Here is a 22,585-nt window from a genome sequence, read left to right as displayed (position 1 = left end):
TAAAATTATATAATGATATATGATAAAATTATATAAGGTATATAACATAAAATAAAATATATTAAATATTACAGGCTGCAGAGCACATTTGCTAAGCAGGGCAACCATAGATTATGTGCATGTAGTTCTCCCTAAAAACAGTGAAGCAATTCAGATCAGAGAGAGGAGGCTGAAGAAGAATCGATATGTTAACAGACAACTTTTCATATAGAAACTGATGAGTCTGTACCCGTGATCTTGGTGACTGAGTTTCAGGTGGAGCTCAGGATTTAGAGCTGAAATATTGCAAACTGTTCTACAGGGAGTGCAGAATTATTAGGCAAATGAGTATTTTGTCCACATCATCCTCTTCATGCATGTTGTCTTACTCCAAGCTTTATAGGCTCGAAAGCCTACTACCAATTAAGCATATTAGGTGATGTGCATCTCTGTAATGAGAAGGGGTGTGGTCTAATGACATCAACACCCTATATCAGGTGTGCATAATTATTAGGCAACTTCCTTTCCTTTGGCAAAATGGGTCAAAAGAAGGACTTGACAGGCTCAGAAAAGTCAAAAATAGTGAGATATCTTGCAGAGGGATGCAGCAGTCTCAAAATTGCAAAGCTTCTGAAGCGTGATCATCGAACAATCAAGCGTTTCATTCAAAATAGTCAACAGGGTCGCAAGAAGCGTGTGGAAAAACCAAGGCGCAAAATAACTGCCCATGAACTGAGAAAAGTCAAGCGTGCAGCTGCCAAGATGCCACTTGCCACCAGTTTGGCCATATTTCAGAGCTGCAACATCACTGGAGTGCCCAAAAGCACAAGGTGTGCAATACTCAGAGACATGGCCAAGGTAAGAAAGGCTGAAAGACGACCACCACTGAACAAGACACACAAGCTGAAACGTCAAGACTGGGCCAAGAAATATCTCAAGACTGGTTTTTCTAAGGTTTTATGGACTGATGAAATGAGAGTGAGTCTTGATGGGCCAGATGGATGGACCCGTGGCTGGATTGGTAAAGGGCAGAGAGCTCCAGTCCGACTCAGACGCCAGCAAGGTGGAGGTGGAGTACTGGTTTGGGCTGGTATCATCAAAGATGAGCTTGTGGGGCCTTTTCAGGTTGAGGATGGAGTCAAGCTCAACTCCCAGTCCTACTGCCAGTTTCTGGAAGACACCTTCTTCAAGCAGTGGTACAGGAAGAAGTCTGCATCCTTCAAGAAAAACATGATTTTCATGCAGGACAATGCTCCATCACACGTGCCCAAGTACTCCACAGCGTGGCTGGCAAGAAAGGGTATAAAAGAAGAAAAACTAATGACATGGCCTCCTTGTTCACCCGATCTGAACCCCATTGAGAACCTGTGGTCCATCATCAAATGTGAGATTTACAAGGAGGGGAAACAGTACACCTCTCTGAACAGTGTCTGGGAGGCTGTGGTTGCTGCTGCACGCAATGTTGATGGTGAACAGATCAAAACACTGACAGAATCCATGGATGGCAGGCTTTTGAGTGTCCTTGCAAAGAAAGGTGGCTATATTGGTCGCTGATTTGTTTTTGTTTTGTTTTTGAATGTCAGAAATGTATATTTGTGAATGTGGAGATGTTATATTGGTTTCACTGGTAAAAATAAATAATTGAAATGGGTATATATTTGTTTTTTGTTAAGTTGCCTAATAATTATGCACAGTAATAGTCACCTGCACACACAGATATCCCCCTAAAATAGCTAAAACTAAAAACAAACTACTTCCAAAAACATTCAGCTTTGATATTAATGAGTTTTTTGGGTTCATTGAGAACATGGTTGTTGTTCAATAATAAAATTATTCCTCAAAAATACAACTCTCCTAATAATTCTGCACTCCCTGTATAATAAAATGATGACAGGAAGGAACCTGAAATCTTTGCAAAATTTTATTTGCAAATAGATATGTGTTAATTAGTACTGTTACCGTGCCACGTGCGCAGGTTTTAAAAATCTTTTATTTTATATTGAAACATTCAGACATGAATCCAGCACACTAACATAGTTTGACGTGATGAAGGTGATGGTGAGATTGGCTCTTGATGGCTCCGGACCCAGCTCAGTTTGTTTACGAGTCTCAGGTTTGAGACAACCACCCAAATGTCCTGTTACGCACTCGCTATGATAATATCTAACAGATAAATGAGAGGGAAAGGATAAACACTCCTAGAAGCAATTATCATATTCACATTAGGCACAGCACATGCTCTTTGACTTTTCTGGCAATTTGGAATAAAACACATGCAGCAAACCTTTATAAATGCCATTTGTATGTTTATTTTAAATGTCTGCCTTTTGAAAAATAAACTTGTACAAACACAGATGTTGTATAGCCAGCCACAAAAATACCCCTGTCTACAACGTTGAGTCATAAAACTTATACTGTGTCTCTTAAGTAAATCCAGCACCTTTTAAAGTCTGTTTATGCAGAAACCACAGGGTAAGAAAACACTATGGTGACGTACGATGCTGAGGTTCATCTTCTGCTCATAGCACTTTAAACATTATAATCATTATTTGACCTCATGGCCTTCAAGATCAGTAGAAAACAGTTAGGTGATATAAGGTAATTTGGGATGTTGTTTCTACAATAGCAACTTTCAGCTATTTTCCATTCATTTTTCTTTATAAACAGCAACAGATGGTAGACAGATGGTAGCATTCTGATGTTATCACATTTGCTCTAACCAATCACAGGGCTACACCGCCTAGAGTCATTCTTATAAAGGCTGCCATTCCTTTTGATTGGGAAACAGAGAAGCAGCTTTGGAAATAGATTCAAACTTTTCTCATCTTCGGGTGGATATTTCTGATTGGATATGTGAGTGAGTAATAACTGATATTTTATTGAATTAATTTTTTTTTTTTTACTGTGTCCTGTTTAATCTTTTTATTGGCTAATATTGGCTGAATTATTTACATTTATTATGTAAATATTAAATTATTATTCACATTTACAGAAGCCAAACCTGCTGTAAACAGCTGTTGGTCCTTTAAGGGTGGTGTTGTTGCCCGTTGTTTTTATTTCACCTCTGAACAGCCACCTCCTGACCCATCGGGGGTTTTTGAGGGCACAGGATAACCTGGTGGATAATGAATGGCAAACAGGTGGTTTGCTGGCCTGTTGGCTGGTAGGATAGGATAGCTGCTGGCTGGGTAAGATTAGAGGATATAAAACAAAGGAAAAATTTAGTCCACCTTCCTTTTGTCTTTTTCTTTGTGTTTGATAGCCCTATAACTGGGGTGTTTATGTTAACGAAACATGGACCACCCTTTTTTTTTCATTATCATGTGGTTTATCATTTAACGTCATCCTCTTCTTCTTCTTCTTCTTCTTTTTTATAAGTAAATGCCACAAAATAGGAAAGAGCCAGCGACTGGCTTTAATCATTTAATGTAATCTACAGGTTACAGCTAAATGCTGCCTCCTCCATAGTACAATATACATGTTTATACAGTGACGTCATTTTGAAGTCCTTTGGCTGATGATGGTCTTTAGTACGTAGCTGATGATTGATGATGAGGTTATGTTTGTGTTGTTCTGTGGAGATCATTCAAGAACTGAACCTGTTAAACACAGAGACCTGCTTCAGATTTCATCGCTTTAGTTATGACGCACTTATTTAAGATCGTCCTCCAGTCCAACCTACTGAACGTCACTCTAACGCGACATACACATGACATGAGTTCAAGAACACGGAAATGTCTGCTGTGCCTGCGTTGCTCTTGCTGTTTGTCGTCCTCTTTGTGTTTGTCTCTGCAGGTGAGATTCACTCTGTGGGACAGAGAGGAAAAGCATCAGTCTCTTTACATGTTAACAACATTTCCTGACGAGTTATTTTCATATTGATTCAGTTTTTCCGTGTTTGTGATGGAGACACGAGGCTGGGTGGAGTCTGTGTGGACCTAACATGTCGGTGTGATCAGAGCCCACAGAGACAAAGAAGTGTGATGTGTTGTAGTTTCAGGAGTCAGTATACAGCTACAAAGCTTTGTGTTCAGTGTAAACAAACAGCTGTAGCTACAGAAAGGCAGCATGCAGAGACTCACAGTGTTATATAATGAGAGGGCTGCTCGTCCACCTGGCCCTTCCTCACAGTTTCTGTCTGATTTCTCAGACTTTTATCTGATTTAGTGCTCAGCTCAGATAAAATGATAATTGTGGCTGATTTTAACAGCCATGTAGATGCTAAAAATGTTGTTATTATTATTAACATTATTTCCTGAAAACCCTCTCTTGTCTCACACATTATGTTCACTTATTATCAGGACGTGTTTTTGTTTTTGGAACAGAGTTATTGTGTTTTTTTTCCTACTTAGTTTTTATTCTGTTTTGACTTTTTGTGTTTAGTTTAATTTAGTTTCCAGATGATTTTCTTCTTTCAGTTCAAGTTTTATTATTTATTGCTTTAAAGGTTTTAATAGTTTTATTCTTTTTTATTATTACTGTCTGGAGGTTTTGTGTCAGAGGCAAGATTTAGGAGCATCAGTCCACATATTACAATAAAAAGCAGGGACATCCAGAGTCTCAATGAACTCGACTATGTATAGGAATTTCTTTTACTTATGTATTAATCACATTATTTTATTGTATGATACCTTGGTGCCACTGGATTTTAACATGTCTCACACTCATACAGTAAGACAAAAGGTGGGGGTCTAGTAAGGAAGTTGGGGGAAGCAGACAACTCCACAGGAAGAGTCTTTTTTCTCTTTGAGGTCTCTGGGAGGTAGCAAGGGAGTGTGAACCTTAAGGTGTGAAACAGCTGAGTACTGCCTTTTGTTCCTGGAGAAGGTATTTAACCATGTTAGGCTCAGGGAGACTCTGCTGACCGTCTGCCCCGCGGTCATGCAGGCTCTCCACAAGCTTGGTTGTCTGTTCTTTGGGGATCCACCTGAGTTTCCCCTTAATCGTGTGTCATGCATCGTGTAGTATACATGGGGTAATGAGAAGCGGTTAACACCTCACGACCGGCTCCCGATCATCAATGGTATGGATTGCAAGAAAATCAAACCTGTTTGAAATCCTGGTCACCCCTCGTGGAGGTATCGCACTTTTGAAGCAGTGCCATGAGCTGATTTAACACAACCTCTCACACTGCACATGCGCAAACACAGAAATGGAAGTGAAAAAGACGGAGCAGCATGGCAGGGCAGCATGTGATCTGGAAACAAGCGATGGAGGCCCAATTTGTAGAACTTTGGCAAGTTCGTCCTTTTCAATGTCATCATTAAGCCTGTAGACTCCTGGTGGAGCATAGGACATAGTTTGCTCTTCTCCACATCTGTTTGGGTCTCCCCACTTTCCTTTTTCCTTGTGGGTTCCAGTCCAGTGCTTGCCTTGTGTCGTTGTCGAATGGTTTTCGAAATGTGTGGCCTATCCAGCCCCATTTTCTATTCTTGATGTCTTGACCACCCAGGTTCTGTCTGGTTCTCTTCGACAGGTCTGTGTTCAAGACCTTCTCAGGACATCTGATGTTGAAGATGTGTCGCAGGCACTTGTTGATGAAGATCTCTATTTTGCTGGTAATAGTGTTGGTCACCAGCCACGTCTCGGACCCCAGCCTTTTCAATGGGGCCTCACAAAATTATGTGTGTGTGTGTGTGTGTGATTGTGTGTGTGATAAGTGCTCACATCAAATTTAACGTGCTCACAGTGTGAGCACTCAGGTCGCATCAGGCCGTATAGTGTGAGACCCTGCATTGTGACCTATGAACTTCTAACCCCTGCGATTCAGTCGTACAGTTTTTATCAGGAGCTGAATAATGGGACTGAAAAAAAATCACACACTGTATGCCCAGCTTTAGGATATATTTTGATTTGAGTTGCTGTCCTTTTGTCACAAGATGAAGAACAAGATAGAGATAAAGAGGCAGAAGATTTGCTTTGGTGACCTCTGAAGGGAGCAGCTTAAAGAACACATATAGAATAAAAGGCTTTCATCTAATAACAGATCTTTGTCTGGCTGCTGTAGAAGTGAACAGTTGTACTTTGACCTTGAACCTCTCTACTCTGTGTTGTTCTCTCTTTTAGACAAGAAAAACATCACAGCTGAGTCGGGACAGAACGTCACTCTGACATGTCGAGCTCCAAACAACAACAATGACATTGTAGAGTGGAGCAGAGCTGACCTCGAGCCAAAACATGTCCTTGTGTACCGGGGTGGGAACTTGGTTTCAGATGAGCAGCATCCATCTTTTAAGGACCGGGTGGATCTGCAGGGCAGACAGATGAAGGATGGAGACGTGTCTCTGATTGTGATGAATCTGACAATAAATGACACTGGAACATACAAGTGTCGTGCGTTCACAAGTGGAACAAACTGCAGGAAGAAAGCAAATCGCAGTGTCGAGCCCATCAGCATCATCTACCTGAGTGTTGTTGATCCTCCAGGTGAGTGAGTAGAGTTGAGTGTGTGTGTGATCAGAGGTGAAGCTGCTTCCTGGTTGTTGATGTTTGTTTCTAAAGATGTTGTTGATGAGACTTTGTAGAAAGCAGCTGGTCTGAGTGATGTGATCAGAGTGCAGTAGATAATGTCTGACAGCAGTTTGAAGAGGAAATGGATTCTGTTCTGTTCTTCACTCATCACCTACCTGACAGCTGACACCTCACACCTGTTTCTCACCTGCAGCTCAGCAAGATTTACCTGTTGGAGTGGTAATCGGTGCGTCAGCAGGAGCTGCAGCTCTCCTCGCATTGAATGGGGGTGGTATTTGGATGCTTTCGTGAGGTAAAGAAAACACAAAGAGCAGTTTTATCAGAATTCAAACCATCTTGCTGTTAATCTGAAAATTAAAACAAATCATTCAATAACTGAACTGTGAGCTTTCTGTGCTTCTTGTCTGAGCAGTTATACGTAGCGATGGATATACAATCATCACACCATGCTCACTCTCATCAGACATAAGGTGTTGTTTCCACATTATCAATAAGGACTAATTTATTAATCAGACAAAATCATATCTGAAAAGTCATAAATTTATCAAACTCAAGGTGTTATTGTCAGTGTTTCTCTCTATCGTCTCTCTTTTGTCTGTAATTTGTCTTCATTTCATCAGGTTTTTGCTGAGAGGAAGTAAAATTGTGTTTCAACCATGAATTAATGTTCTGTATGTGACAGTATTAAAATTAATGAATTCAAATATTTAAGCTTCTATTTGGAATCATGAGAGTGTTTCACAGTGTGAAGATTTAATCACCACAAAAATAACGTGTTTAAATTAAGAAATTAAACCTTAACTCTGATGGAAACACCTGAAAGTCAACATATAAAGGATGCTAAGAGTCCAAACTAGTGGTTTATGCCTTTGAGACGTTGGCGGAGCGGGGGCGTGGCTTACTGGGCTTAAGCCCGGGTAATTTGTTTCATAGTTAGATGCCTGACAACTGCATAAACCAAAAACTACACACAATATTCAAAGCAAATAGCGCACACAGTGGGAATTTATCACTGTGCGTAAATTCCCCCTAATTTTCGTATGATCCGAGCTCAGGCACTGGGAGACACAGCACTTACGCATGTGAGCGAGGGGGGAGACGCTGCTGCCTGCAAGAAGCGCAGACAGGTAGACAGAGGAGAGCTTAAGTTTGACCAGATACCAAAGCAAATCATTCGTACTGTACAAATAATGTAAATATGACGGTGTATCACGAAAGATTGATATCAAACTGATCACTCGACCCATATTACATATTAATGTAATATGGGTCGAGTGAATCAACAAATGGCGAAATGAAAAGTCGAACAACAACAATACTGTTTGGTTTCTTTAGAGTCTTAGCTTACATGTGTGCTTATTTCATATTTTCAGTTGTTACCCTCCACGGCTAAATAAAGCACGAAATCGGTTTCAGTTATGTACTGATGTACATTGACATTAGAGAGTTCTTTGAAAGAGAAAAACTCAGGTAAATGTTATTTTATATATTATGCTTTGTATGTTGTTCAGTATATTTCTATGCAAAATAAGAGAATTTTCAGTTCACAGCACTGTTGAAACCAGATAGTTACATACACTTTATTTCTTTAAAGGAGTCAAGTTGAACATTAATTTAGATTAAACTTTTTTGTTTTAGATTAATATTGAAATAACTTTTGAATTAGTTAAATGTCAGAACAAAGAGAGAGAGAGAGCAGTCTATTTTTTTATCACTTTCATCAAATTCAGGAGTACATATACACTAAATTTATTATGTCTTTAATTAATAAGAAAACGATTCCATTCTGAGCATAAAAAGCTTCTGGTTAGTAAAGTCAATTTGAGTAAATTGGTGGCTAGGGCTGCCACGATTTGTCGACTAGTCATGATATCTGCTCAATTTACAAAGACATTGCGTATTAGCAAAAGTGCTCCGACGTTTTTGGAGACGTCTGTTACGCATGTGGATAATTAGATTATAGTTTATTGCAATAGCAAGTTGTGCTTTGTTCTCAGATAGACAGCAAGTGGAGAGATATATATGAAATGATGGGATGGAAGGAAGAAGAGAAGCAAAGAGTGATTCACAGGCAGAGCCTAAATGATTTCTCACAGTTTTTTGTTGCCTTATGGTTCCAAGCGCTGTCACCAATCTTTGCATTTTGTTATTATCTCATGACACTTGTTTAATCAGCTACCATCTCTCCTATGGACTTTTTACTGTCTACAGTCTCAGATCAACACAGCCCTGCCCTTCCCATATTAGATTCTTGATGAATGTGTGTTGTTGTTATTCAGCCTGGTTCAATGTGCCCCTTTTTAACTTTGAGCACCCGCCCCTTTAAACCTCTCTGCACGGCCCTGTTTCAGTGTAAAGATGGCTGAAACAAGCACAAAGCGGCATGCAGGTGAGAGAGACCTGCTGGTAGGCGATTAACTTGTTCCATTTTGTTTTACAGCACAGTGTTCAGTTCGCTTGGTTTCAACTGTTTATCCATCCAAGCACAACAATTCTTTGGAAGGAGAAATGAAAACATTCTTTTCTTTTTATGCATGGTTTTGGAGTAATGGTTATTAGTAATTGGATCAATAGTTTATTTTTACTTTTTTTTACTTTTTTTTTTGCTATTCGTGCATGAATTAGGTAACATTATAATAAAACACAGACTACGTTTTCTTCGCTATGCAGAGATAATTGTATATTTATGTATGAAGAAAGGCCTATTTAACTGCAAGCGTGCCTTAAACCTATAAATGCCTGAATGTGCTTAAATTTTTTTAAATTTCCAAATTCAGACAAAATTGAAGTTGCAGTATTTGTCCCTAAAAATCCCAGAAATATGGTGTCCAACCAGATATTTACAGAACTGAATGGGGTACACCATCCATCTTTTTCTCCCAGCAGTGTCCCCGAGATGTCCTGTGAGGCTCACAGGCCAGATGAGATGATGACATCCCTTCAATTTGTAACATTTTAACGGTTTTAATTTCTGAAACAAAGGCTCAGCATATGGTGAAAATGCCAAAACAATGCACTGTTAATCTGGTGGAAACACTTGTAAGCACCAAGTATTAGCAGTAGATGGCAGCAGTCTTTAAAAATGATTTCTGTCCATTTAAACAAATGAAATATGCATTGTAACACTGCCACATTCTTATTGAACAGCAAACTGCACAGACAAGTTCAGCATGAACATTTACATTATTTGATCACTTCTGACTTCCAATTATAAAGTATTTCAGTCCAAACATTCACTTCTCTAATTCAGCTGTTTAAAATTTATTTACATTCAAAGCAGTTGTTTCAAGGTCAGAAAAAATCAAATAAAACAACTTTCAAATTCAGAGTACACACATTAAATTCCACAAAGACCACATTAAAGACCACTTACTAGCTGATAAATGAAACTGTTATAACACTCTTTAGTGTCTGAGTTGATTCCCTTGGAGATCTTTGATCTCTGCCAGAAATCAAAGGGTCTTAAACTCAAGTATAATTGACACAACTTTGTGTACACTCAGACTTAGGCTGTAATATGCTGTGTTTATCTCGTCACTTGGTTTGGCCCATGTAATTATACTGCAACGTGAGGATCAGTTTGTGTGGTTTAAACAAGTTTGATCTTACAAAGAGTTGCTGAACCAGAAGATAAAACAAACACATTCTCTGTTTGTGATACTGTAATGTACAGGATACGTAATCACAATACTCAGAATCTGTTAATGACTTCATCAGTATACACAAGTATCACAATACTGTCATCTTCACTGTGATGTTTCCACATTTGTTTTGTCCTTCAAGAAAGAAAAAAATAATTCTGGCCGAATTTTATAATAATGTATTAATATTATAAAATAATAATGCCATTCAGATAATCTTGCAGTGCTGAATGACAAAACTGAGAAGTGAAAACAGCAGGAGACTCACATTTCAAACCTTCTGCAGTTCAACTGGAAGCTGGTATGAACCATCATTCTGTTGTTTACATTTTCTGTAGATCAAAAAACCACCAACAACAACAAGAAGCACAGCACAAACAGACAGACCAGATATCAGTCCAACAGACCCATCCTTCTTCCCTCCATCCTTCTTCCCTCCAGCCTCCTTCCCTCCATCCTTCTTCCCTCCATCCTCTGTGTCTCCTCCTGTCTGACCTGCAGGTGAGAAACAGGTGTGAGGTGTCAGCTGTCAGGTCAACCCAGCATTCCTGCACGGCGTGTAACAGACACACTGATCCACCATGTCCATCTCATGGGTTTGCCTCTCCAAAGTGTGAAATGTACATGGATGCAGAACCAGCAGAGGGAGATATATTATTTCAAGCCAACATGAAAACAGAAACAGACATTATTAAAACATTTACCTGCATGTACAAATTAGTTGCCTACCTTCATCGTTTGTGGCAAAGAAGGAGCCTGGAATGTATTTTATATCTTCCTCTGTCACTAGCGACTGACAACAGTCAGTTTGATGCTGCTGATGAGCTTCTCTTGGTTTATTCCTCTCTGAATGACACGGCACTCGTACGCTCCAGCGTCATTAATCGTCACGTCCTTCAGAATCAAAGACACGTCTCCATCCTTCATCTGTCTGTCCTGGAGATCCACCTGGTTCTTAAAAGATGGATTCTGGTATGATAGAAGAAGTTGCTGACCGTGGTACTTCAAGACATTTTCATCTGTTATGTCAGATCTGCTTTGAGCTCGACACAGAGTGACAGTTTGACCAGATTCAGCTGTGATGCTTATCGGGTCTAAAAGAGCAAACAGCACAGAGCAGAGAGGTTAAAGAGTCCAACATACAATTAAAGACTTCACAGTGAGGAGCAAGTTTTGCAGCCCGCTGAGCTCTGCTGATCTGGAAATGCAGAAATAAAGTACAATGTAAAGGTGGCGCACTGCGACTACTATTAATTATTATCAATCTCACTGTAGACTACAATTGTGAAGGGACACATGAAGAAATCATGCTTTATTTACAGTTTTTATAGGCAAATATTAAATGTACTTTTACATAAGGGGAGAATACAAGCAATAAAAACATTAAAAATCTATATGACTGCATGTTCAACCAGTCACACAAATGTTAAAGATTCCTGATCGGTTCTAATTCAGCTTTAACTTCATCGGCCCTGAGATCAGAGAGATCACATTAGCTACTCATATTCACAGTGGAACTTTTAATATAAAGAGAATTCCACAAGAAATTAATTGTGCATTTAAAGCAAATTCAGTCCCACCTGCAGAGACGAACAGGATGCAGACAGAGAGCAAAGTCCAGCAGAGAGACGCAGATGTCACAGCACACATTTCTGCTTATCTAGCCCACACACAGATTATTAGAAAATTTTTCTTTAACCTCAAAGTGTCAGCCTGTGAGAACCAGTGTGTCCGTTCACAGCAGCTCATTGCCTTTTTCTCTTGAAGAAGGGAGAGTTGTGGGGCTACAACCATCCCATCAAAGGGTCCAACCCAACCCTCTGGGCAGCTTTACAAAGTCTGGAAATTTCAGTAAATTCAAGAATTTCTCCGGTTTCTCAATAGAAGGGAATAAAATGGTGCCGGGGAGGTTACAAAGGGGACAATGTTAAGAATTAAATACTACACATATAATTTTTTGTTGAAATACCAACTAGGATATAATATCTATAATATCAATAAATAACTTATACGGGATTAAAAATGCTGGAAAGGAAAGCACAACATCGCAAAGGTTACAAATTTAAATTCTAGATGCCTTCAATGAAAATAATAAAGGTGTTGCACGAAAAAAACAAAAAAAATAAAAAATATAAACTGATTCTGGGGGATCAGGTTGGTGGTTTTCAATGATTTTTCATGAAATGGCCCTTTAAATAACACAATACTTCTTTGGTTATTGTCCTAAGTGACTTTCTGCTTCTTTTCATTCTTCTTTCACCACGTTCATTTGATTTTTAGTTCTGTTCCGGATCCTATTAGGTCTCTTTTTCAATATATTTGAATACACAGTAAAGTGAAGGTAAATTTGTACCTTTAATCTTAATCCTTTTGATCCTTTCTTTCATTGATTTGTGTTTGATTTATGAATAAAAAAGGGAGCAGAGTCCAAGCAGACAGATGCAGCGACTCCAGCGACTGAGATAAACAGATCACTGACCAGCAAGGTTTTAACTGCTGCTTTAATAAACAACTTCATCCTCAGACAACCTTTCAAAGTTCACATTGGCTTCATGGATCATGAGGATAGTTTGTGTGTTGCAGAAAAACATCACTAACATATGTGCATAGAAGTGCACCGACAAAAGAAGTGCATGTGCAAGATGCACTCTGGTTAGTGCTGTTCTTAATGATGTCTGTAATTAATATTAGTGTATACTTTATTAATTCAGAATCAGAATCGTGTTTATTGGCCAAGTATATGTGGAGACACATACAAGGAATTTGGTTCCAGTAGAGGCAAGCACAGCCATGCAAATCACACGCGCACATAAACACACACGCACACACACACGTGTCTATATATACATTACACATGCATACACATACATACACAAAGCTGTGTAAACAAACTGTAAATAACCAATCTAAACTTATATACATAAAATACAGAAATGAATGAGGTGGAATGAATACCACAAAATGTACATAAGGTGCAGCTGCAGTCTGGCAGTGGGAGCAGTGTGGCAGGTCAACTGTTAAGAAGGGAGATGGTGAGGGGAAAGAAACTGATCCTGTGTCGGGTGGTCCTGGTCTGCAGGCTTCTGTACCGTCTGCCAGAGGGCAGCAGATCAAAAAGTCTGTGTCCAGGGTGTGAGGGGTCTGTGATGATTTTCCCTGCCCGTTTCCTGGTTCTTGAGAGGTACAGGTCCAGGATGGAGGGCAGGGGGGCGCCGATGATCCTTTCTGCTGCCCGTACAGTCCGCTGCAGTCTGCTCCTGTCCTGTTTAGTGGCTGCTCCATACCAGACTGTGATGGAGGAGCACAGGACAGACTCAATGACTGCAGTGTAGAACTGGATCAGCAGCTCCTGTGGAAGACTGTACTTCCCCAGTTGTCTCAGGAAGTACATCCTCTGCTGGGTCTTTTTGAGGATGGAGTTGATGTTGGTCTCCCACTTCAGGTCCTGGGAGATGGTTGTACCCAGGAACTTGAAGATCTTCACAGTTGACACAGGGCTGTCTGATATGGTGAGGGGGAGCAGAGTTGAGGGATGTCTCCTGAAGTCCACTGTCATCTCTACAGTCTTAAGAGTGTTCAGCTCCAGATTGTGCTGACTGCACCAGAGTACCAGCCGCTCAACTTCCTGCCGGTATGCAGACTCATCACTATCCTGAATGAGGCCAATGACAGTGGTGTCGTCTGCAAACTTTAGGAGTTTAACAGCCGAGTTCTTGGAGGTGCAGTCGTTAGTGTAGAGGGAGAACAGTAGTGGTGAGAGGACACATCCTTGAGGGGCACCAATACTGAGGGACCGAGTTTCAGAGGTGATCTCCCCCAGCCTCACTTGTTGCTTTCTGTCTGTCAGGAAGCTGGTGATCCACTGACAGGTAGCTGGTGATCCACTGACAGGTAGCTGAGTTCTGCATGCTTGCCCATGTTTCTTGATAAAAGGAGATAAGTTTACTTAGAGATGGGCCATGAGGACAACAACAAAAGAAAAGTCTGAAGTACATAAGCAAAAATAAATGGTATTGCAAAAAGCCAAAAATCCATCTTTTAAATGTTCTGTGAACATTTTATGTAAATGTGAGCATTAAACCTTCAGTTTATAGAGAGTTTGTGCCATTACTGGATGAAAATGTAATACAGATGTGTCAAATTATGTGTGTGTGTGTGTGTGTGTGTGTGTGTGTGTGTGTGTGTGTGTGTGTGTGTGTGTGTGTGTGTGTGTGTGTGTGTGTGTGTGTTGAACATTCATTAATTCTGAAGGTGTTTTCATAGCTGTCAGCTTTTTTAATGTCTGTAGAGACCGACTATCATGAGAAAGATCGATGGATCTGTTTGTGTCCCGGTCACCCAGAGGTACAGTCCTTATGACAGCAGCGGCTATAAGATATGATAGCAGCTGCTGCCAAGGCTCCTCTACCTCAGTCGAGGAAGAGCCTGCAGACTGAATGCAGTTCATGTCTCCTGTCTCTTCTTCTTCTCTATAAAACAGCTCAGTAGTGTGAGTTACTGAAGCACAATGAATAAATGACAACGTAGAAGATGTGTTTTAGCCTGATGATCTTGAATTTTTAAAATACATTTTCACAGACAGACAAATGTGAACTTTGCCACAGTTGCTGTTCCACATGTATGTAGTGTAACAAGATGGCCCACCTTACTGTATATGCTTTTGTCATGCAAATACAACTCCAGGCCACACCTCTTGTATTCCAAAGCTTACTGAAGGTTTTCTGATCAACTAACAGGATTTCTAGACAATCTTGTTTTTGAAGCTGGAGAGCTGCAGAATTCAGCTGTAAGATGGAGTGTACATGGTGGGGGTGGCCTTAAAGCATCATGTGGAATTTACCTGTGGGCGACAGGGACACAGACAGAATAACAGATCCTTTAGATGACAGTTGCTATAAAAACACTCCCATTACTAACACAACACACACAAAAGAAAACCTGTCTTGCAGAAAAGGTACAAAAAACATTCTGTGCTTAGCAAAACACCAGAAACGAAGAGAATCTGCTTGTGACGAAGAACACATTATGCTTTCATTAAGACATAACAGACTTTATTTAATCCCACACTGGGTCTGCCCTCCTCCTGGTGGGACATGCCCAGAACACCTCGATTGGCTCCTTTAGGTGAGGAGGAGTAGTGACTCTCCTCTGAGTATCTCCCCAATGTCCAAAGGCCTGACGTGTGTTAAACACGCGAATGAAAATGAGCTTACAATTTTTGTCTGCGTTAATAATATGACTGGGAAAAGGTGGAGTTGTTGGAGGTCTAATAATATTTCACATCAAGTATTTACAGTACAAGTTGAAATATATGAATTTGAAAGTATATGAACACATCTGCTCTGGCAACCTTTCAAATTTCTTTTTCAAATGAAATTGAATTGAATTTGGCATAATGTTGCAACATGTTCTCACTGCTGAGTGAACTCATCGTCCTCTTTGTGTTTGACTATCACATTTTGGAATGAGAGTGTAACAAACTGAATTTATTTACTTTTCTTTTATTTGAAGTTTAAATATGGCAATTTATCTTTCCACTTACATAATGAACACTTTTGTTGAAAGCACTGTAGCCCACCTCTCAATTTTAAATCCATGTAGACATTGAGGGTTCTCGGGAGGGGCCATGCTAACACCTGCTGCTCTCTAGCAGCAGCACCATGCTCTCCCTTGTTTTAAATGCACTTTAGAACAACACGCAGCAACACTACACATGAGCGGGAGGAGGGAGGTATGGGGTCTTCACACACCCCCGTTCTCTGCTAGCCATCGGGGCGGGGGGGCTGGGAGGAGATGTTGGCTGTCCGATTGGCCTCCCTGCTGCTGCGGAGCCTGGGACGGTCTGCTTGCCTCCACCCCGGGGGGAAGGGTAACATCTCTTGGGTCTGGGTTCTGTTTCCCCCTCTGGGGGCGAGGGTACCTGGACCCGGGGTATAGAGTATGTTTGGGGAGTGTGATTGTGTGTACATGTCCATTTATGTCAATCCTTACGTTGGGTGAGTGCTGAGTGTTTGTATATGTGTGCATGAGGGTGGGAACACATGTTTGTGTCTGTGTGTGCCTGTTTGTTTGTGTCTATATGTCAGGTCGGGTCTTAGACTCCACCTCTCTGGGAACTCCCAGGCCCTCCAAGGCCTATCTCCCCTCACCACACTCCCTGCCGGTGACTGATGCCCTCAGGGGTCGGTGCATTGGTGGTTCTTGGTGTCCGGGGCTGGGCACTCAGGTATGTACCGGCTCACTCCCGGTGGCTACCTGGCGGGGCCTGGCGCCTGTTGCTCGGTCAGGCCTCCTCCGGGGTGCCCTCCGGCCTCTGGGCCTGCAGCTCGGTTCACTCTGGCACAGCTGGCTGCCGGCAGAGCCGGCGGGCACGCCGGTGCAGCCCCCTCTGGCTTCTGCTCCGTGGCTACTGGGTGACGCCTCATCTGGGGATCCTCAGCCCTTCCCATGAGGGTGGCACGGATGCCCCTCCGGTGGTCCTCCTTGGGCTCTCGCACTCTGGGGCCTCTGGATGTCTGGGGCCTGGATGTCCTCCATGCCTGCTTCATGCCCTGGGGGACGGGGCTATGGCTCGCTACATCCTCTTGCAGACCATTACATGTGGAAACCATTTGAATACAAGCGCGCTGATCCACACAGGTATGCACACGGGTGTTCACTGCTCGTAGACTTAAATTACACCTTTCTTGGCTGCTACTTCAAAGCACATTGTGCGCTGTCTGTCCTGCGTGCTGCACAACAACATTGAATATTTAGTATTTACTGCTGTTTACACTTAGCTAGATTAATGCGATGGTGTTGTGTTTAGTATGTTGCTTTGGTTTTTTTGTTTTTTTGTTTTTTTTTTTGCTTGTTTTCTATTCTTCTCCTCTCAACAGGTGATCCAGGAGATTTTTTTTCTCCCCCCCTTTCTCACTGTCCCTCTCCCCTTCTGTTTTTCTTTTCCTTCCTCTTTCTTTCTCCCTTTCCTATCCCTCACTCATGTCTGTCCCGTCTGTAACATCTGAAAATAAAATATAATAAATAATAAAAACAAAGGTCGATCAAATGGACCAATACGGCAATGCCACGATGATCCATTTGGCAAAGTAAATCCATTGGGTATCCTTGTTGGTCTTCAGACAACAATTCTGATGGCTAAAGAACCAAATGGGACAGGCAAAAAAAAAAAAAAAAAAGAAAGCACTGTAGTCAGCGCACATGTGGAAATACACACTGCAAATACCTAAAAACAAGTTAGTCTGCTCTCTAAAATGACACTCCCACATGTTTATGTACCGGAGCATCATTTGCCCTTTGGGGTGTCATTTGAAGACTGACACGGAATACAGACTGAGAGAGCAGCTCATGGAAAAAAAAAACACCCGATGTCACACTGACTAGTGTTTGATCTAGTCAGGTTTAATTCTGTCCTTCCTAGGGAAAAAAAAACATTGTCGTTTTGAAATTTAGCACAGTTTTAAGGTGCATCAAGTTAGCTTTAGATGACGAGAAGTGGATGAAATGCCTCCTGGGCCATGGGCATCTCTCTGTTGGATTTTACTCTCTGTCTGCCTCCTGTTTGCCTCTACAGGTGAGACTGATCTTGCTTTAAGTTCAACAGGATTCACAACACAACCCTAGGAGCACCAGTTTTCTGTCTGATGCTTCCTGCTACTCCTGTTTCATTCATACTGTTTTATTTAAATCATTTTCTAACTCTGTGACTCTGTAGAGATTGAGGCTACGTCCACACGTACCCGGGTATTTTTGAAAACGCAGATTTTTCTATGCGTTTGCACCTTTTCTCCTCTGTGAGGTGTTCTCAAACATTGCCAGGTCTTTATCACTTGAGTTCTGTCTTGCTGGGGTCGCAGACTTCTGCAAAAAGTCTAATCGAACTCTGGGTTGGTTTAGGTGGTTTTGGAGGTATACTGCAAGATGCTGTAGATGCAGTGGCAGCAACAGTTGCAGTAGACACACTGGCACCTTCATTAATATCACACTCAACTGACTGTTTTATATTCCTATTGCACTGATGGGTGGACAGTTCTCAGGTGCCTGTGCAGGTTGTTTGTGGAGCCGGCTCTGCATGATATCTTTTTCTTACAGACTTTACACTCTGTCTTTGTTTTCAGTAAAGTTGAAATTGCTCCAGATTTTGCTTCTTTTCTTGGTGTCACTCATTTTTATTACCATGCCTTTCTAATGTGTTGATGTTGTGTCTTGTTGCCCCTGGCTCTCTTTCTCTCTTTCACACTCTGTTCCTATGCTACTGCGAGTGTCACCACCGCCCCTCCCCCCTCTGCTCAGCGCAAACACAAGGCTCAAGTGCGGTGTGAAGTGAAAAGAGTGAGACAGAGCGGGTAAGAGAAAGGGGAAAAGAAACACAGCTCGTTATTCGTTACTTCGTGTGGTGGCTATTGCGGAGCTTCCACAGATTCAGTAACATTAGCAAGTGGTGGAGGCAGCAGGTGGATGAGAGAAATGGTGAGGCGGCCTGAGGCGGCCGCTGTCCAAGTGTCAGGTGAACTTCAGGTAAGAAGTTATGACCTGCAGTCTATCTGGGTCAGTTCAGGTATAGTTTATTTTAGTTATGCTGACTTTTCTGTAGCATAACTACGAAAAAGTCAGTACTATTTCTCTTGTGGAAATATGGACATTATTTTTTTCCTTTCTAATCGTAGGTGGCACAGTGCACTTGAGGCAAGTAAGCAAGCTAGAAGACTGGCACTCTTGCTGGGTATCCAGTTACGGAAGCAACACATTAACAAGAGAATTCTGAGTAAAACCAAAGTTACTTTCCTGAGTAACTAGTTACTCTGAAAGTAATGACTAACTTGAAGTAACTGAGTTACTTTTGATAGAAGTAACTAGTAATGTAACTAAGCTACTAATTTAAAGTAACTTACCCAAAACTGCTCACTTCAAAGATACGGCTCTAAGAGCAGTTTCGTTCACGACCGACACATCACCCTTGACCCACCTGCTTTCCAAGGTAGGTGATGGTTGCATGATGCATGTGGCGCACGACCGACTGTAAGCAACAACATGTTTTTTTTTTTAAAACCAGGCCAAAAGAAGTTGCTCAGCACTCAGTAATACTTTTTATTGCACCTTAGAACACACATGCATCAACACTACAATGAGCGGGTGGAGGGAGGTTTGGAGTCTTCTCTCACCTCCATTCTCTGTGACCTGCTGGAGCGGGGGGGCTAGGAGGAGGAGTTGGCCGTCCGACTGTGGTCTGGAGTGTGGGGCCTCCCTGCTGCTGCGGAGTCGGGGCGGTCTGCCTCTCCCCACCGCAGGGAAAAGGGTAAAACCACCTGGGTCTGGGTGCAGTTCCCCACTCCAGGGGCAAGGGTACCTAGACCCGGTTCGTAGAGTACGCTTGGGGAGTGTGATCGTGTGTACAGCATCTCTTTATGTCTGTCTCCACGTTGGTTGAGTGTGGAGTAAGTGCATATGAGAGCATGAGGGTGGGAATGGATGTTTGTATCTGTGTGTGCCTGTATGTCTGTGTCTATATGTCAGGTTGGGTATCAGACGCCACCTCTCTGGGGACACCTCAGGCCCTCCAAGGTTTGGAGGCCTATCTCCACCCACCACCACTTCCCTCAGACATCGGTGCGTTGGTGGTTCTTTGTGTCTGGGAGTGGGCGTCCAGGTACACACCGGCTCACTCCTTGGCGGCCGCTTATTGGGGCCTGGGGCTCGCTCGGGCCACTTCGGAGGTGGGATGCCCCCGGCCTCTCGACCTGGGGCTCGGTCACTCAGGCACAGCTGGCTGCCGGCGGAGCACATGGGCGCGTCACTGCAACTCCCCCTGGCTTCTGCTCCGCGGCTGCTGGGTGAACCCTCATCCGGGACTCTCCTCAGCTCTTTCTGGGACAGTGGCGCGGCTGCCCCTCTGTTGGTCTTCCTTGGTCTCTTGTGTTCTGGGGGCCTCTGGATGTCTGGAGTTTTGATCTCCTCCATACCTGCTTCATGCCCTGGAGGACGGGGCTGTGGCCCCCCCACACCCTCTAGCAGATCGTTACATGAAGGAACCTTTTAAAAAAACAAGCGCGTCCATGCTCACAGGTGTACACACGGGTGATCACACCCACAAACTACACCCCTTTTGGCTCCTACCTCAAAGCACACTGTGTTCTGTTGATCTTATGTGCTGCACAATAATGTTTAATATTTAGTATTTACTGTCATATTCCCAAATATCATTGTGATGTTGTTTATTCTATTACTCTTGTTCTCTTCTGCTTGCTTTCTTTTTTCTTTCTCAACAGGTGATCCAGGTGATCGATATATGCATTTTGTTTTTCCTTTTTTTGTTTTTTTTTTATTTTTTATATTATTTTTTTTTTCCTGCCCATTCTGTTGGTTTTTGTTTTTTGCCCTTCTCCCCCGTCCCTCTTCTCAGCTGTTTCTCTTTCCCTCTTTCTTTCTCTCCTTCTTTCTCCAGTCAAGTCTGTCCCGTATACAGCAAGTGAAAATAAAATAAACAATAAAAGGTGAATCAAATGGACCATTATGGCAAGGCTGGGTTGGTCAATTTGGTAAAGTAAATCCGTTGGGCATCTTTCTTTGCCTTTAGACAATAATTCTGATGGCAAAAGAGCCAAACGGGACAGGCAAAAAAAAAAAAGTAATACTTTTTATTTATTCCGAGATGCCATGCCCATATCATGTGCTAAGCTTAGCACCCGATCACGATGATGGGATGGTACCACCACCTGCATGACGTTCAATGTTCCACTAATCTGAGGACCACCACCTCGTGAGCAGGCCATCCTGCAGTAAAAAACGGGGAAGGGTTGCGCTTTGCCCAGAAGCGATAGTGGCGGCAAAACAGGAACTCAAAGACTTGCCATTTCTTTGAGTTCCTTTGAGGCCTTTTGTTGTGGGCAGTCTGAGGTACACCTGTGCACTACTCATGATGTCAGATCAGCATCCTGATGTGGCACACCTGTGAGGTGGGATGGATTATCTCAATATGGCAGATGTGCCCACTACCACACATTTGGACTGATTTGTGACCACTGTTTGGGAGGGATGGTTATATTGTGTATCTGGAATGAATTTTAGGTCTCTACGTCCATCCCATGGGGAATGGGAGCAGTAACAAAGGTGTTGCGTTTATATTTTTGTTGAGTGTATGTATCTATATTTATATATATACACTATGTACACACACACACACACAACCATGCATGTGTTTAGGTTCCACTGACAGTTTAGGAATGCTTTAAACTGGATTTGAGTTTATTTGTATTTATAAGAGGGCTACACTGTTGTTTATGGTCAATTGATGCCCTCCAGCATAAAAGATTTCAAAGATTTTTTTTATTAGCTGCAATGTGATGTAGCATCCTCAGACAAATAACACATGGGATTTTAATTTCTAAGTTGTTCTAACACTTTCATACTTAAAAGTTAGATCAGCGCATGGAAAAAGATGTTCAAATCCACCATGACAGAATGACTTGAACTTAATTCCCACATTTGGCACACATCAGGAAATAATCATGCTTCATCACTGCTGGAATTACTCCATTTAGGAGACGACACTGCCTGAGCAGAGCAGCAGGAGGCTCAGTCAAATGTCACTTTACACTACAGAGCAGGCGGGTTACAGACCGTCGATCTGACTAGTGACACATTTTTATCACCAGTAAATAATTAGAGTAATTAACCCTTGTGGTGTTCATATTTTTGTTACTCAGCCAGTGTTCATGGGTCTGGTGGACCCGCGAGAGTTTTGGCTTTCCAAATTAACACTATCAAACAATTTTATGTTAAATTACTCAACAGATGTTTACTTCATCCCCATTACAAGCCATATGAACAGCAAACATGGTTAATTTTTTCCCTTTACCTTTGTTAGATCACATTTATGAATTAATGTGCTTCTTGTGGTTTTTTTTTGGTTTTTTTTATAAAATGTTATAAAAAAAATAAATCAGTTATAATCAAGTGGAATGAGTGGAAAGACACAACACATTTACACGTGAAGCAATATGTTTCACAACTAAATGGGATCAGCTGCTCATCAATGGTGACATTAGGCCCAGGGTTGTAAAACAGGGGGAGGTGCATGGTGCACACACTTATCCCACACTGTCCTGATGGCAGCTAGCTTGTCTCTCTGCAGTCGAGCTGGTCTGTCGTCTCGGTTATCAAAACGGATAATCCTGGAAATTTTGTGGAAGTTTTCCAGAGACATTGATGCATGGAAAGGTTCTTGCCGGTTTCTGCATCCCACAGGGATTCTGTGGATTCCCCTTTGGACCTGAAAACTCCTGCAAGGATAAGAACCCCAAAGTAGGCCTTTGGGGTTCTTAGATGAATTTGGTCCATCTCCTTCCACCTCTCTCCAAAAACACACCTTCCTTCTAGATTACTGCAATCCAGAAAAATTTTCTGGATGGAATCTGGGATGAAAAGCTCAAATGAAGACTTGATGTCCTGCACATGAGTACCTGTCAGTCGTGTTGGCCCTGGCTTATCACAGTAAC

General features: G+C 42.0%; 1 protein-coding gene across 1 annotated transcript; it reads left to right on the top strand.

Annotated features, from left to right (window-relative positions):
* Positions 1–3,713: 3,713 nt before the first annotated feature.
* Positions 3,714–6,741, top strand: LOC146635284 (butyrophilin subfamily 2 member A1-like). The gene is made up of 3 exons (XM_085350078.1): positions 3,714–3,774; positions 6,046–6,405; positions 6,644–6,741. The coding sequence occupies exons 1-3, from the start codon at positions 3,714–3,716 to the stop codon at positions 6,739–6,741; spliced, it is 519 nt and encodes a 172-aa protein (XP_085206204.1).
* Positions 6,742–22,585: the final 15,844 nt, after the last annotated feature.

Source organism: Diplotaxodon limnothrissa, linkage group LG3 (assembly GCF_057381915.1).
Source record: "Diplotaxodon limnothrissa isolate DT_005_m linkage group LG3, D_limnothrissa_male_GT1.1, whole genome shotgun sequence".
NCBI lineage: Eukaryota > Metazoa > Chordata > Actinopteri > Cichliformes > Cichlidae > Diplotaxodon > Diplotaxodon limnothrissa.
Note: the sequence above shows the minus strand (reverse complement) of the source record. Positions and strands in the feature narration are given on the sequence as shown.